The 13223-nt window shown below is 32.4% G+C and overlaps 1 protein-coding gene across 1 annotated transcript in view; it reads right to left on the bottom strand.

The window, feature by feature from the left end:
• Nucleotides 1–7336, bottom strand: part of LOC150102247 (protein stum homolog) — a 151104-nt gene extending 143768 nt beyond the window's left edge. Inside the window, exon 1 of the mRNA XM_090399772.1 lies at nt 6452–7336. Coding sequence (XP_090255898.1) covers nt 6452–6812 — 361 coding nt within the window. The 5' untranslated portion in view covers nt 6813–7336. The remainder of the gene's footprint in view (nt 1–6451) is intronic.
• Nucleotides 7337–13223: the final 5887 nt, after the last annotated feature.

Genomic DNA, 13223 nt, shown 5'->3' on the forward strand with positions numbered 1-13223 from the left:
TCATGGCTGTTACAAATAGTGAATTTTTCCGGGTCATATTTACTGTATTTATGTAACATTGCTGGTAGTATTTAAATAAGAATAGTATGAAAGTTAAAAGATATAACAAGCTTCGGTGAAATAACGATTTTAAAATAAATAACGATAATTTTTTCAACATTAATAATTAATTGCAGTTATATCTATTGTACACATAGATAGCGTTACCATACTCTATATTTATCGTCTGCATAAGTGTATTTTCAAATGAAGAGAAGAAAATCATGAATGCGGAAGATTCCGTCCAGTGAATATTTCAGACGCACAGCAAACCATTTATTCAGTTTGTCATTTAACTACCGTTATCACGTTGTAAGGATAAGTGACGATCGATTTTAGACACCACCAGTTATGTGGGCATGGAGCCTCGGTGACATCGTAGAATGATCAAAATAGGGTCGCAATAACTCCAGAAAATTTATTTTTCATAAAATATTTGGTGAAAAATATTCTTTGCATTGTGCTGCATTTACGGTATAAAAATGGGATCACACTGTTGCTACGTTCAATAAGGCTTTCAGGTAAAGTTGGAATGATTTTTAATATAATTTAGCATAAAAAAATACGTTTTGCGTGTATAATGTACAGTTTTAGTAATAAACAGTGATATAATAACGAGTAATAATACCATACAAAACTATTGCGAAGTCAATGAAGAGTTTAATTGGCAAAAGAAGTAAAGTTTACAATTATGTATGAGCTCAGATAATTTGAAAGGTATTATCACGTGACAAGCACCTTAGAAAGTTCACTACGGTATAATAGTTCTGCATTAAAAAATTGATTATGATTTTCATGATTATAAATAATCACAATCAAAATATAGACCAGAGAGAGGAAGACAAGCTGCGAGATAGAAACACCAGTGGAGCTAGATTAGGCAAATGCCTAATCCTTGAAGAGAAAAATAATTAAATAATTAAATCCTAGGTAAATAATTATATATATGTTTATTTAATAGTATTTAACTATAGCGGAAGAATTGGGTACAAGAAGTGAACGTTATTTAATTAAAGTTGGTTAGCTAATCTAATGCTTTATCGTTTGGTCTGTAGGCCTAAATTGCCGAATGTGCTACATATAAATTTGTTTTGTTCGTTCACTCTTGCCATGTTTACGAAAATGAAGGTTTCCTCTGCAATGTCTGGTTTTCGAATGAATGCCGCATTATGTTGTCTGGATATCTAAACAAGCAAATAAATCGGTGTCTTGCCTACCAATAACAAGAACGGCTGTATCGTCTTTTCACACTCTTATTCTATGTGGTTTGGAGTTGAAAACAAGCCATCATTCACCTTATTTTGCTGAAGACGAGCTTGTAAGATTTTAGTAATGAGCCAGCAAGAATACAGATACCAAATTAGCCTCTACAACATCTGTGACGAGTTTTGAAAAGATCTTGGAATGGAATGATTTAATGGCCGGTCTCCTGTTTTCAGACATGAGAAACACTTCCACCACCCTATGAGATCGGCTATTTCAGCTTCATTTGAAAAACCATTATGAAGATATTTCGCATCGTGCGCCGAAAGATCTGGTTTCGAAATTAGATCTTTTCAACCAGAGGTATCTTCGCTACCGACTCAGTTATAGAGGAATCTAAAGTTTTGGATCTGGCGGAGCATACTTTGAACCAGTGGCCGATGAAATTTTTAAGTGGGGGTGCTGTATATACAAAATAAATAAATAAATAAAAATAAAAAATTATTTTTTTCCTAATCAGTAATCAATTTATTAATAAATAAATTTACATATTAAAAAATGCTTTATTAAAAATATTTCACCCTCACCACGAACACGCACCAATAATAGAAGTTTCGTATCTCACAATAATAACGCGCAAGCATACGATACTTGTAACGTGCAATCACAAGCACAAACGAATATTGCGAGACTGGCTGCGATTGGTCGAACGTGATAATATTGACACTGTGTTAAATCACAGTGTATTTGTTTCGTAATCTAAAGCGTTAATCGAATAATTCCAATTATTAACTATTCAATCAATGTCAAAACATAAGCTGTAACCTTTAACATGTTGTATTGCATTTATATAATCTTTGCAAGCATTGTTATTATTTATAAACACAGACAAAAATTAATTGTTTCATTTTTTCCTGGGGGTGTCGCAGTGCTTATGTACGGGCGGCCACTACTTTGAACACGTGTTGTGATATAACTTGCTGTATATTTCAAACATATATAGTGTATTTAACGATAGCTCATCCGATAGAACAGTCGGTAGCAATGACGCCCTTTATTTGGAAAGATCTGGGTCCGAGAGAAATATTGACGAGGGTTTACCACTGTGTGTTGATCTGGCTGATACAGTTATGGCACAGTTTTCCCTCTTGCAAAAACAGACAACCAGAAGTGGAGATGTTTCGAATGCTTCTTCTGAAAGCTCGAAATTTTTAGCCTTTAAAAGAAATCAGCCACTAAAAATACATGCTTGACAGACAAAATACATTGCGTAACGGCCTTGATGCTGTTTTTTTAATACCCTATAATCCTATCCCTTATCCATGTATGTGCGACAATTAGCCACCATCATTCATCACTGTCCCACTGAAAAGTGATCAAACCAACTCTGTTTCGTATTCATTCATCGCTCCCACTTCTTTTTTCTTTTAATTCTCTCTCATCTTATCCAGAGGTGATTATGAGTGGTTCGTCGTTGAACGAAACACCTATATGGCGCCTCGGGTATGAAATAATACTAGTAATAATATAAGTGACTCTTTCCTTGGTCACTTGGTTATCTGTGAATTCCGAATACGTTTTAAAAATCTTTAAAAAATTTAAATTCAAAATATACTAAATGCAAGGCAAACAGTTGCCAGCTTGGTGGGCATTTGTAATTGTGGTGAGTGAAACTTGAGGCCTTACTTCACACTTTGTAATTTATTTTGTGACTGTACCACATTTTCATTATTAAATATAATTATTTGAAATCGGGTCATTATTTTTCAAACACCCTGTATATTACATTTATCAAAAAAACAGAAGGGAAAATTCCTTTACCCACCCACAGTAATAATATTATAGGCTTTAAAACTTTCGTGGGCGTGAGTCACAAAATAAATACACACACAAAATAAATAAATACACAAATATAATTATAAATAAATAAATAATAAAATTAATTAGTTATTGGATTTACTTCGCAGTCTTAAAATATGGTTATTGATATCATTATCCGTAATTATTGAAGTTACAAAATAAATAAAATTATCTGGAGAATTTAAAGGCAGAAGTTAATATACGTAAACAAAATTTCTATTAAAAGACAAAAAAAAAAATAGAAACCTTCAACACTTCTGACTTGGTGTGGGGAGGGACTGAAGGTCTATTACAGTTTCACAGTGCACCAACGCTACAGTTATAAAAAAAAAAAAATTAAAAAAAAATAAATAAATAAATAAAGCGTAATATCATTTAGAGATTGGCCTCTGACGTCATCACTTCAGACCTATTTGGCAAAGCCGATTGATAAGGCGCCTTGCAAGACGCCACTCACCAGGTTGTAAGGATCTGGTGTGAATTCCGTCAACGACAGAAGGACTTGTAATAGTCCTAAAAATAGAAGCGTGAAATAAATTGACTGAATTAAGAGTTTCGGAAGTATTACTGAAAAATAGAAAATGTCTCCAAGGATACAGGGCTAAAAAAAGGCTTCATTTTTTTTTATAAACAAATAAAATTAGACGCTTTTAAGATTCATTTTATTTGGCTATAAAAAGTGATGGATCTTTAATATCCTCGTTATTATCCACGTATCACAGAGGTCCATAATTCCCAAAATTGGACACCAGATTCTCAAATTCTCAGATTCGTGTAACAAAGTTCAGGCAATTTAAACATTTGAATTCCATAGGCAGCAGCTCTTCTCTCATCGTATAACAACTTCGTGGTATAGTTGATAGGACACGATCAAAACGCGTGAGGTGGGCGAGTATATTATGTCTGTGAATATTTGATTAAGACATAAATTCGCCTTTGGACTGGATGTGCGTCTGTCGGTTGAGATTTCGCTTGAATAAAGTTCGACACCGGTTTATGGTGGTGATTCTTCCCATAACTCATGGCAATATGATGCGAAGTTATCTGCCTTTATTTACAAGTAGATAAAGTTGAAATGACCGTTATTAAGATTAACAGACAGAATCATTTAGATACAACTGTTACTGTAGTTGACGGGATTGATAGAGAAATAAGTTGCGGTATGAAGTTTACTTGTTAAGGAAGAGAGAAAAACCAGATCTGAGAAAAACCTAAGGACCTGGGTTTCTGAGGAGATAAAAAAAAAAAAAAAAAAAAAAAAAAAAAAAAAAAAAAAAAACATCCTGCAACTAGAGCGCAAAACTAATTAATTCAGTCGTCTGAAAAATTGTGAAATAAAAAAACACAAACCGTTGATAAAACTTTGTCAAGACTGCCAAAAATTCCGGACTTCCTGTTTTATTCATTTTGATATATTCGTTTCAAAAAATATTTTAAAGCTTTAGACCCGTCTTAGATTTATTTTCTGTGAAATGATTTCGCATCCTTTCAATATATTTTAATTACATTGTATTAGCTTGCAATTAATAATCCCACTTTCCTTAACTGAGAGTTTCTCTCCACCTTGAACACGTAATTTCAAGATATGGACGTTGAGAGGATTTCAGTTGATTCTTGTGATTAAAAAAAAAAAAAAGTCCGAAATAAAAATTCAAAATGGTTTTTAATTTGTGCTTTTATAAATGTCGTTTATAAACCGGAAAACGCAGCACTGTTTTTTATATTTTTGTACGTCCTCTCTCTCTCTCACACACACACACCCCTAAAAATAAATTTCAAAAAAACATATCTATTTTATATCACGGCTTTATCGCACATACAGGCAAATCGGCCATAAGAACACACGCAATTCACAAACAAAAAAATATGAATGATACTGGTGGCGGACAATAGATGTGTGTAGTGGTGATGGTAGCAGCGGTAGTTGGTGGATTAAATGGTGGAGATGGAGAGTTGTAGAGTAAAGCAGCCTCCCTCGATGTCTTGGAGGTGTAACATAATAATAATAATATTTTACAATAATTCTTTATTTTGATAGCTTTAATTTATTCTACCTTACTCATGTTTAAGAGGTTTTAAATACCCATTAAACGAAGATATCAATGATGTTGCTCCATTCTAGCTAGTTGTGTCTAGCCAGATTATTAAAACCAGAAATAGCTCAGTCGTATTCGCTTAATACACTCAATACCCATCGAAAAAAATAAAATAAATTCTGAGGAATATCTATTTCACAGGGTAGTATCGCAACAATGTTCAATTTGGTTGCGATGTATAGTTGCAGGCCCAGTTGACCAGGTAGGTGATCACCACTCCTTTCTACAACCAATAAACGTTAATGGTTTACAATATTTCTTACGGAAAGGGGGGTAGTCACATGAAAAAAAAAAGTGCAGAACTATAATAATAGCAATGGTTATAATAATTTCTTTGTCTTTTTGCTGAGAAATGCGCAGATTTTATTTGACTTTGTTAAGAAAATGATTTAAAAAACAGATCTATTTTATTTCCTTCAAAAAATATTCGATTTATTTGCAAAATACATCGTTCTCGACTCTAAGAGCATTAATTTACTAATACTCAACTTTTAAAATTTACCAGTCAGATAAAGATCTCAAATTTTAGACCAGGAAATTAATAAAATTAAATTCTAGACAAAGTTAAAAATTTTAATAACATTTTTTTGACATTTTTGTTTTGCTTATTGTTATAATGTACTTACAGTAAACAAAAAACAAACACTTTAAATAAATAAAAAATAAATTACCTAACATATCCTCTTCATTATTGTCTTAAATTCAGGCAAAAATTGAAAATATCATATAATTTAAAAGAGGATAAAAAAAATAAAAGATTGGTAACTTCAATGTGCTGCAGTCTCGATATATTTGCGACAAGTTTGTTATAGCACGTCATTTTCCTGATTAGTTTTTTCTGCATAATTTCTACATAATTTTTCTTCAAATAATCGACTTATTGCCTTTTTTGGCTATATCGTTAAATTCTATCAAACCAACATAAAACTGGAAAAAAAAAAAAAAAAAGACCCAAAATTCTTGTATACATGGCAAGTTTATATCCAGTTATTTTGTTTACAGCCCAAATCAGTGAAATATCCTTTTTTTTCTTGTGCCTTTGAAATGCAATGTCTGTTTCGATATAGATTACCAAAATAAAAATAAAATTATTAGTAAACATTTTTTAACTAATTTTACTAACAATAACTACTAGTAATGAACTAATTTTAGCCTAAAATTAAACTATGGAAGGAGGAGAAACTAATATAAAGCTTTATCTATTTCACACTTGCAAAAATAATGTAACAATAGCAACAAGTGGTTCTACTCACCCACGCCAGGGGTCGCCACATTTAACAAACAAAAGACGATCGCTAGTGGTAATGGCATACACGGTACAGCCTTCCTAAATACACCGTGTTTTTCTCTGATGCTAATGATTTCATACTTCGAAAGCCTGACGCCTTGATGATACCCGGCAAGGGCATGGTGCGTAGATGGTGACCGAGCTGCAGTAATAGGCGTTGCACTAATTACTTTAATTTTCTGTCCTTGCACATCTATATCAGTTAATTTAGGTCCATTCTTACCTGTTGTGATTCCGGTTTTAATTTTGCTGTCATCTTCCTTAACACCATTCTGGTGTTGATAATGGGCAGAATTTATTTCAGCACGTACCTTAGACGACTCCATTCTCCAGCGGTTGAGTTCTTTCTTGTAGCTTCTTATGAAATTTCTCCCTGAAAGCAGCTATGATCTTCTCAAGGAGTTCTTTCCGCTATAAACGAATACCCAGTATCACCATGGTTACCAAGTTTATCCGTGTCATTGCCTCTCATGGAATTCTTGCAAGTTCATACTTCAAAGATGCATAATATAATGGCGTGAAGATTTCATAACTATAAAAAAACTTCTATGACGAAAAAATGTACGGAAGTAAAACATTGCAAACGATGCACACACAGTATAGTTTGTTTCCTGGACCTATTTTGCACAACCATACCACCATTCCATTAAGTAATCGTACATCCTACCAGTCTCTCTAAATAATTCAACATTCCTATAATAAAACGAGTTTCACAATCAAACATGTGGACTACGAAGTTGTGTATAAACTGAGACAAACGCTTACAAGAAACCGCGAACCACGCGCCATCGGAAATGAACACAGAGCGTTTGTTTGTATGCGCGTGAGACAGAAAGAGGGAGATAGGAGAAACAGTATCGACTGCGTACTAGTAGGGAGGCGTGTCAATCAATGGCAGTTGTCTGGGCTTTACAGGTTTAGGTTATCTAAAGCACTGTTCACTAGGTGGCGTGCTAGAACGTTTGCTCCTATCAAAAACAAAAACACACATAAAAAAAGGAAAATAAAAAGAGTCTGTAGTTCGCTGAAAAAATCCAATATGTCTAACACAGACTTGCTTCGATTGAGAAACGGTGCTGGATTAATAGGTTGGAAGCAAAATAAATACGTTATGCGCATGTAACAATAAATATAAATGAAAATCAGAAAGAGAGTCGTCTGGTTTGTAATTAAAAAAAAAAAAATGTTTAGTCACATAATTTAGTTTTTGTAATTATAGAAAGAAAGAAAATCCATAAATAACAGAACACTTTTAGTGATATTTGCATGATAAAGAATGCATATTTATTATTTTAGAAAATATATAGTCTAAGTGCACACACACACACACACACACACACACACATATATATATATATATATATATATATATATATATATATATATATATATATATATATATATATATATATATATATATATATATATATATATATATATATATATATATATATATATATATATATATATATACTTAGATATAATAATAATAAATGATCAGCGACTGAGAAAATATAATATCTTCCCTAATTTGAAAATTCAACGACCATTCCTAGTTAGGAATATTCATGAAATTTCCAAGTTTTATCTTTTCGAAATATTAAAGGGAGACAGCGTATTTTGGGGTAAAACCCAAATTAATATTTTTATTAATTAAAATAATTTTGAGCTTTTGCTGATTTAAAAATTGCTGTGACCCTAAGTATTCCCTTACAATATTTCCTTATGATTATAAATTTTATTTCTGCAATAATTGCGTTTTTATAAATTAAATCGTCTCTCTCTCTCTCTCTCTCTCTCTCTCTCTCTTTTATTGGCTTGTTGCATTTTCTACACATTTCCGACGTATTGAATCTTATTTTTAATTTGTATTTTTTTAACAACAAAAAACAGTTACCAATTATCAGACTATCAAAATTAGATCATATTAATGTTTCGTGTATACAGCGCTATATAACCTGGTGTTGTATGAATGTGACCTGCAACATTAAATTATGAAAGAACGAATCATATCTCTCTTTAAAATACTCTACAAATTAAAAATCATAAGAATAATAAAAAAATGTAATGCTGATTAAATCTTTCATTCCTTAAAGGCAAATGAAAAGGAATTAAATTATAAATTATATCTAAATCATATAAAGTTCTATTCTTTTTTTGGAGTACTTCAACATTCAGTCCTCGGAATGACTTCCTTTCTCCAGTTCGATCAATGAATTTTCCAGAGATGACATTTTTGCTGTTAGTGAGAATCTTTCGCAAACCTTTTCCCTACCCAAAAGAATATACGATAATCCTCTTTACTCCTCAACACCTTTGCTCCATCTTAACCAGTTCAAAAACGTTTATTGAACAAACAAGTCAAGGGCACCCACCCCTTTGTATATATACCCCTAATATAAGAGGTGACGTTGCATACAATCAATGGCTTATTAACGTTACCATACCTAAAATTCTAAAAAAAAAAAAAAAAAAAAAAAAAATCAGCTAACGCCTTTTTATTCCCGTATATACGGGAGTAGGCGAGGCCATTTAGCCCTATCTAACTTTTGGAGACTGAGTGGGCAGTTCAATCTCCACTGGTACCCAATCAGAGACAGATGGCCCAAGGCTATCACTAATTAAGCGGTACGCAGTGAAGAGAGACGGCTCAAATGTGCCGCCATCTCGTGGTCTCTAACCCTAACACAATATATTTAATGTCTGAAATAATGTGGGTTCTACGGTCGATTTTCTTGAGTTTACAGGACGAAAAACCCGAGTTTCCGGGAGGAAAAACCTGCTTGCCCGTGCCAGAGATCGACTAACTCGGGAACCGGTCGAAAAAAGGCTTAGAAAAATTCCCTCTAGTCGCCGACTAGACTCGAAACCAAGACTTCCTTCGTGCGGCCTAGCGCGGTGGTGTGCAAACGCCACATCCACTGAGCTACACAGGCTTTTACCTAAAATTCTAAATGCTTCATATTTCGTTTTCTGACTCTTTCCTACTCATATTCAACATTACTCAAAATCCACAAAATGAAATACACTGACAAAATATTCATTCAATATTTCTTCTATACATGTTACCTTCATATAATCTCCAGTAACTATAATCAGTCTTCCATATTCTTCCGTTTCTCCTGCTAGCCGCAAGACTGTCGAATATTTAGTCGTCAACTAGACAAACCTTGTCTATACTTTTTTTTGGCAGGTTTCTGGATTATTTTAGATGATTCCTATATTACATTAATACCGTGGGCCAAGACGTCTATAGACGTCAAGGTTATCATGGATGCGAAGTGCATATTAAAATTGTAATACCATTGATATTATATTGAAATATATGATGAATACAAAGCGTATGAGGATGCGTATTTGATCCATAATGGCCGGTAAAGTGGTTAAAGCGTTATCAGATTTATTTATTTATTTATTATTATTATTATTATTGAAAAAAGGAGCCCGTGTAGTTTAGTGGAAGTGGTGTTTGCATTCCACAGCACTTGATCGCTCGAAGAAAAACCTAGATTCAATTCTAGTTGCCGATTAGAGGATCATTATCTAAGCCTTTCTTGTACTTGTTCCCAAGTAAGTCGATCTCTAGCACAGGTAAGCGGGATTTTCCTCCCGTAAACTCAAGAAAAACGACCATAAAACCCACACTATTGTCAGGCATAAACATAGTGATAGTATTAGGGACCATCAGATGCCAGCGCTTCTTTGCCAGTCTCTTCATCGGTGGCTGCTTATAATTAGTGAAACATGGGCAAGCTATCTCTGCTTGGCTACCGGTGGAGATTGAACTGCCTACTCCCTATAAGATAATTAAAGGCATTAGCAGATTTATTTTATTTTAGTAATTTTTATATTTTTTATAGTTCAATTTATTTTTTGCAAAAAATAAAAAAAAAAAATTAAAAAAAAATAAATAAATTGAACTATAAAAAATATAAAAATTACTAAAATAAAATAAACTCTAGAGACCAAAATGGAACTTTTTAGGCCTCCAATAAGTAGCGCAGTGATCTCACACCGGACGATGAAATTCATCGTCCACCTAGACATAATCACAAACATCCTTGCACATGGTGGGATTGGAACCAACGACCTGTTAGTTGGATAGTGGATACGCCAATCAGACCGAGCAATTGTTAACCACACGAAAAAAATAAAGTAGGTTCCCATCCCCCAGAAGCTTGGATTTTTAACTCAGTATCTCATTAAAAGCAACTGTAGAAATCAAACTATTCAACTCAAAAATATTAGGTTAGGATTTAGAATTACGAGATCCTAAACTCACAATGCACATCTGACATCATTGATCGAAACGGGGTCAGATTTTGACGATAACTAAGGATTGAGTGCAGTATCTTTGTATTCGAGATTTTGTATAGTTATTTTTGGTTAATATATTACAAGCTGTATTGCTTTGTGAAGCATTTCTTAATCTAGTAGTTAAAGAAAGACAGGTGATTTCTGAGTTATCTAGTCTTTAATAATAAGTAAAGATCTTTAATATATATATATATTAGATGAAACTGAACTTTTTAAACTTGCAACTCAGAAAAATTTAAAGTTGTCTGCTTATTATGTTTTACCTTGCCAGGGATCGTGCACGGAAATGTCACAATATTGAAAATATGATATGAATTTTACCACCTTTTGGGAATAAAATATGCATTAGATTAATTTTCTATGAGTATTTTTTAAAAAATCAGTGATTACCAAATTGTTACTTTGGATCCGTGAAAATTTGAATGAAAAGACCAGTTCGCATTTTTTTTTTCCTTAATGAAAAAATTTATTCTATGTCCTGGAAGCTCTCTTGAACCAAATAAATGAATAAATTATTTTATTATTTAATTTTTTAGAAACTAATTGAAAGATGTCACGTAATATTCATTGAATGGTAGTACTCCCAATTCTCGATGTAACTGGTATAGATGATAATGATCTCCTTTCAGTGGAAAGATATGGGAAGAATCTTGCTAGAACAGGAACACCTTTTAGCAGTGGCGGCTCGTGGCTTGAAATCAAGGGTGCTGCAACTTTCGAAATATACATACTCGCTGTAAGTACAGTGTATACGTGTTCGGATAAAATATCAAAATTATGGTAAAAATTAAAAAAAAATAACAAACATGAAACAATATTGTTTATTATCGATAAAATTATACAGTTTGGTATAATTAAAAATTACTTCAAAATAAAATATATTCTTCTTGTTTTGTTTCTTGAAAAAATATTGTTTATTATCGATAAAATTATACGGTTTAGTATAATTCAAAATTACTTAAAAATAAAATCCATCCCTTTAATTGTAATTACAGGAATGGATTTACAATTTTTGGACATTACAATTAAATGATTTAATTGTAATGTCCAAATATTTAAAGAGACGGAGTAAACACGATAAGCACTAACTGAAAACTCTACTACTTGCGCAAACTGCATATAAAGAACAGTGGAACTGCGCGGTGGACAGTGCCGCATCACGCTAATAGCTCGCATCTCACTATAACACTGTGGTAAACACAGTGCTGCCAGATCCTTCCCCCTCCTAAGTGCTACAAGATGGATTTTTATTATTTTTATAGAAAATAAAAGAATTGTATAGGATTGTTGATGATGAAATTAAATATTACAAGCAAATATAAATAAATTAATAAATATATTTATATATCGAGAAAAATTAGGGGTGCTGCAGTTCCGCCGTGCCTTTTAGGCTTTTCAATAAAATATGAGTTTGTTTGTCTCATACGGAAGAGGACGATTTCTTCCTGAAAATCGGGTTTTTCATCTCCAAAACAGACAGACCATTCAGAGGAATACAATGGATTAAGAATCATAATACACAAAATACATTTCGTACACACTTCGTATTCCATTTGTTGCTCTATAGTTGAACAATAACAACTTTCAATATAAATTTAAATTGGGGATTGTTTCTAAGTTCAAATATTACTCTTTCCGTTAATTGTATTAGTTATAATAATAATAAAAAAAAATGTTAATTTCCTCTGTGGCTAAAGAAGTTTACAAATTATTTGAAAAATAATTTGTAAGCTTTTTTTAAAGATTTATTTCCAAATGCAAATTATTTTTAAAATAGTTTGTACCATTACATTATTTGGCGTTTATATATTTTTTCAAACCATTTATGAAAGCGTTCCAGCTTCATTAAAATTACATGACATCGTTAAAATTGAAATAGAGAATTAATTTTTATAATGTGATAATTGTCCACTATTATAACCACGTGTAGTAGATTCAAAAAATTGATTATGATAATGACAGGTATTTTTATACCTCATTAAATATTCATTTCTGTTTTGCGCCGTTATTGTTATTACATGGCATCTCAGTGGAGTCCCCAGAATAATCGTAAAAGACCACTTTAACATAACACAATTTTCCCAACTCATCAACTCTTTTTTTTTTTTTAAGAATATATGCAAAGCAACATGCGTGGTTCTCTGACCAGCTTTTCTCATTTTACAAATAAACAAAATAAACAAACATAAAAAAAAAAAAAACAGCAGGAAAATATATTTGTTTGTGATTTAGCCACTCTCGTACACAGGTGGCAGCCCCCCCCCCCCATGTGATAGCGAAACCGAACTAGGTTTTTTCCGATCAAAAGGCATATATCACATATATCTGACTGCGCGATGTTGTCGCAAAATTATGTCTCAATCATTTTTATAAAAATAAAAGTAAAAATGCAATAAATGAAATGAAAAGTGATACAAAAT

Source organism: Typopeltis vanoorti, chromosome 10 (genome assembly GCF_054136105.1).
Source record: "Typopeltis vanoorti isolate ZY-2024b chromosome 10, IOZ_Tvanoo_1.0, whole genome shotgun sequence".
NCBI lineage: Eukaryota > Metazoa > Arthropoda > Arachnida > Uropygi > Thelyphonidae > Typopeltis > Typopeltis vanoorti.